Source organism: Mizuhopecten yessoensis, unplaced genomic scaffold (assembly GCF_002113885.1).
Source record: "Mizuhopecten yessoensis strain PY_sf001 unplaced genomic scaffold, ASM211388v2 hete_36135494, whole genome shotgun sequence".
Taxonomy (NCBI): Eukaryota; Metazoa; Mollusca; class Bivalvia; order Pectinida; family Pectinidae; genus Mizuhopecten; species Mizuhopecten yessoensis.
In genome coordinates this window covers 1-3,094 of record NW_018484558.1, presented here as the reverse complement: position 1 = coordinate 3,094, position 3,094 = coordinate 1, and the positions used below count along the sequence as shown (strand labels likewise).

At 37.2% G+C, this 3,094-nt stretch overlaps 1 protein-coding gene across 1 annotated transcript; it reads left to right on the top strand.

Moving 5' to 3' along the window:
* Window positions 1–493: 493 nt before the first annotated feature.
* Window positions 494–3,082, top strand: LOC110444510 (baculoviral IAP repeat-containing protein 6-like; the record flags this gene model as incomplete). The annotated part of the gene is made up of 3 exons (XM_021488881.1): window positions 494–633; window positions 933–2,357; window positions 2,882–3,082. Coding segments are annotated over exons 2-3 (1,375 nt in total), but the record flags the coding sequence as incomplete, so codon positions are not given.
* Between the last annotated feature and the right edge of the window lie 12 nt (window positions 3,083–3,094).

The window sequence follows — 3,094 nt, the reverse complement described above, 5'->3', positions numbered from 1 at the left end:
AGGACATGTTATTGGTGGTGACTGTTGTATGGTGAAGTTGACTATTCCAATTACATGGTGTCTGAGTAAAGTTTTTATGTATAGTATACAGGTAATAGGCACATTAGTATATGGACCAATAATTATAGGTTTAGTAAGTGAAGCTGTTTATTGTCTGGATCCGCTTTGTCACAATTGTAAGACCTGGTGACCTCTTGTTGCACACATAAGTGTGTTTGAGTGAATTAACAAAAATGTTGAAAATCTTAAACCTTGCCATAATTAGCATCAATTTAATTTATTAAACAAATTCTTCAGATCAATAAGGTGTAGACTTTTATTGATATTTAGCTTGTAGTGTACATTGGTTGCTGTCAAGGTTGTTTATGGACCTTAACCTACTTTTGAAGGTCACAAATGCAAGGTGTGTTTGAGCGCTTGTTATTATACATTGGTATGCTAAACACTCTAAAAATGAGAGTGAAAAGTGTTTATGTATACTTTTTCTATTTTTCAGTGTTACAAACGGTGAGGGTGGATGTGACGTCAAACCAGAATTCTTATCAACAAATTGCATTGATATAATTGATGGTCAAGTGAAAGAACAAGAATCTTTATATGAGATACCTCTGTATAGCAAACCTGACAAATCAGGTGAATACATTACTATTAACTGGATACAGAGTCTGAGGATACTTTATAAAAATATGATTATTTCAGTGATTTTTTTTATAATTGAGACAAAATCAAAATCAAAAAAGCAATAAAGGTATTTGTTCAATAATTACAGGATGCCTGTAAGTTTATAAAGATTTCGTCAGAACTAATTAAAAAAGATGGTTTTTCAGAAAGGGGAATTTGAATTTACCCTGAAGGATGTCATCATTTTAGTAATATCAGGATGAATAAACCCTGTCATTCCCTTTTTTAATATCATCAATTATTCTTTACAGAAGCAAGCACACGGTCCCGGCCATGTGAAGATGTACAAGTGAAATCCTTATGTGTCCTTAGGAAACCCAATCCAGAAAAGTGGTCTTCATCAAAAGAAAACTGCAGTGGGAGCAGTGGTACAAAATCCAAAAGGAAATCCAGATCTTATCCTCAGCCTACAGTGGTGTGTGGTGCTTCCCTTAGACGGACTAATCTCACACTTTCCAATAAGGAGGTACAAAACACTGACATCACCACAGAAGTTCAACTCATGAATGAGGTAAATGAAGTGGTGAGCTGTGATTCTAATCCAAGGATTATTGAAGATGAAGATTTGGAGGATGAAGATGAAGGATGTCAGGATGAGTTGTTGAATTCTACAGAATTTGTGCCACATATACTTTTGTTAGCTGTTAAAGATGATAGTAGAAAAAGTAGTAAACACAAAGAAAAAGAAAGCAAAAAAGTTTCTTCTTCGTTGTCGACCAGTGAGTTGAGTTATGTGAATGTCCCAGTGCTAGGTTCGGGAGACCATGTGACTGTCAGTAGCAGTAATTGGGCACAGCTGGATCCTATGTTTGATCCAGATCCAGACCCAGACGTTCAGATAACGGGAATCACTCCAGGACCAAGCACCAACTTCACCGGTACCATCAATGTTTCTACAAGTGACAGTTCTCCTATTATTGTCAAGGAACACAATGGTCCGACTGAACCTGAGCAAGGAAAATCTGACAATACAAGAAAAACAGAAGAAGTAACAGTAAAGAATACTTCAGTGACATTAAAGCTACGAGCTGGGGCTGTTTTACAGTGTGTAGAACTCCCAGAGAATCTACGGTCTGATAATTTTGAAATTTCTCATATTATTCCTACCTTAGATGGACAGCATTTGATAGTGGTTGTGAAACCTAGTACAAGACACTGGAACGTGGCTGCCTCGGCGGAGAACAATGCTGTGATATCCAACTCTATAACAAACAACTGTGATGAACCTCAGACTGCTTCTGAAGACCTCAGCTCACCTAGCTCTGTGTCTGATATGGATATAGACTTACCAAAGGATAATGAAGGAGATGGGGACTGCCAAGGGGGCTGTATACTGGTATACAGCTTCACCTATGGCAACGAGTATGCTGTGTTGGACGAGTCGCCCGTGATAGTCAAGTGTATCGACAGACTTGATCAAGGTGTGAAACATGTTCTGGTGCTTCCACATGATGTGTGTGACCTACAAGAGGATGATGATGACTGTGCAATGTATGGACAAGTGGGTCAAGTGCCAAATTCTGTCTCTAATAGGTCATCTGTTGACATCCATGGTCAGATAGCAGTAACTCTAGTCAGTGGTAAGGTGTGGCTTCTCAACCTATGTGATCTCAGTAGAGTGGCAGAGGTCACCCCTCCAAGTGGAGACACGTTTGTTTCTTCAACATATTGTACAGGTAATTTTTCCATATTTTGTTTTTTGAAAATACATTTAAAGATCCCTGTTCCAATGCAAAAAACAGTAACTATGAATTAGTAACTTTTCCACCAGCATAAATGATATTGAAATAGAAAAAACAACTGAGCTACCTGATCTGTGATAGATTTCGCTGAAGTTATATCTAAAATGAAATTAAGGTGTTTTTTCTGAAGTAGGACGAGTATCCTTTTTCATTTTACACAATTTCATATAATGTAATATAGAAAAAGATACATAATCTTCATTTCTTTGTAGAACATATCTCATGTATTTATAACTGTTTAAACTTTTAGGTGCGAAAACGCTCCTTTTACAAGTGTATAGTTTAACATGCAATTGTCTTGTAAAATTTGTATTTTACAATACATGTACATATGTTCAAAGTGAATGAAGTAGATTGTAATGAGACCTACAGCTTTACACATAAACCTATAACATTATAACATTATTCATTTTGTATTCTGACATTTAGGAACAATAAGATGTTTGCTAACTTTACAGGTATTGAGCGACTGTGTATATGTACAGCTCATGGGAAGCTGCACTTCTACCAGCTCTGTGACCACAGTCCACCCCAAACCAAGCAGCAGCCTTTGGACTCACCTGATGGACTGTGTAATGGTGAATTTCCTGCTGAGCATGACACCATTCAGAGTAAACCAGAACAAGAGAGTAGGGAAACCACTGATAAGTACAGTCCTGGTAAGTTGTACA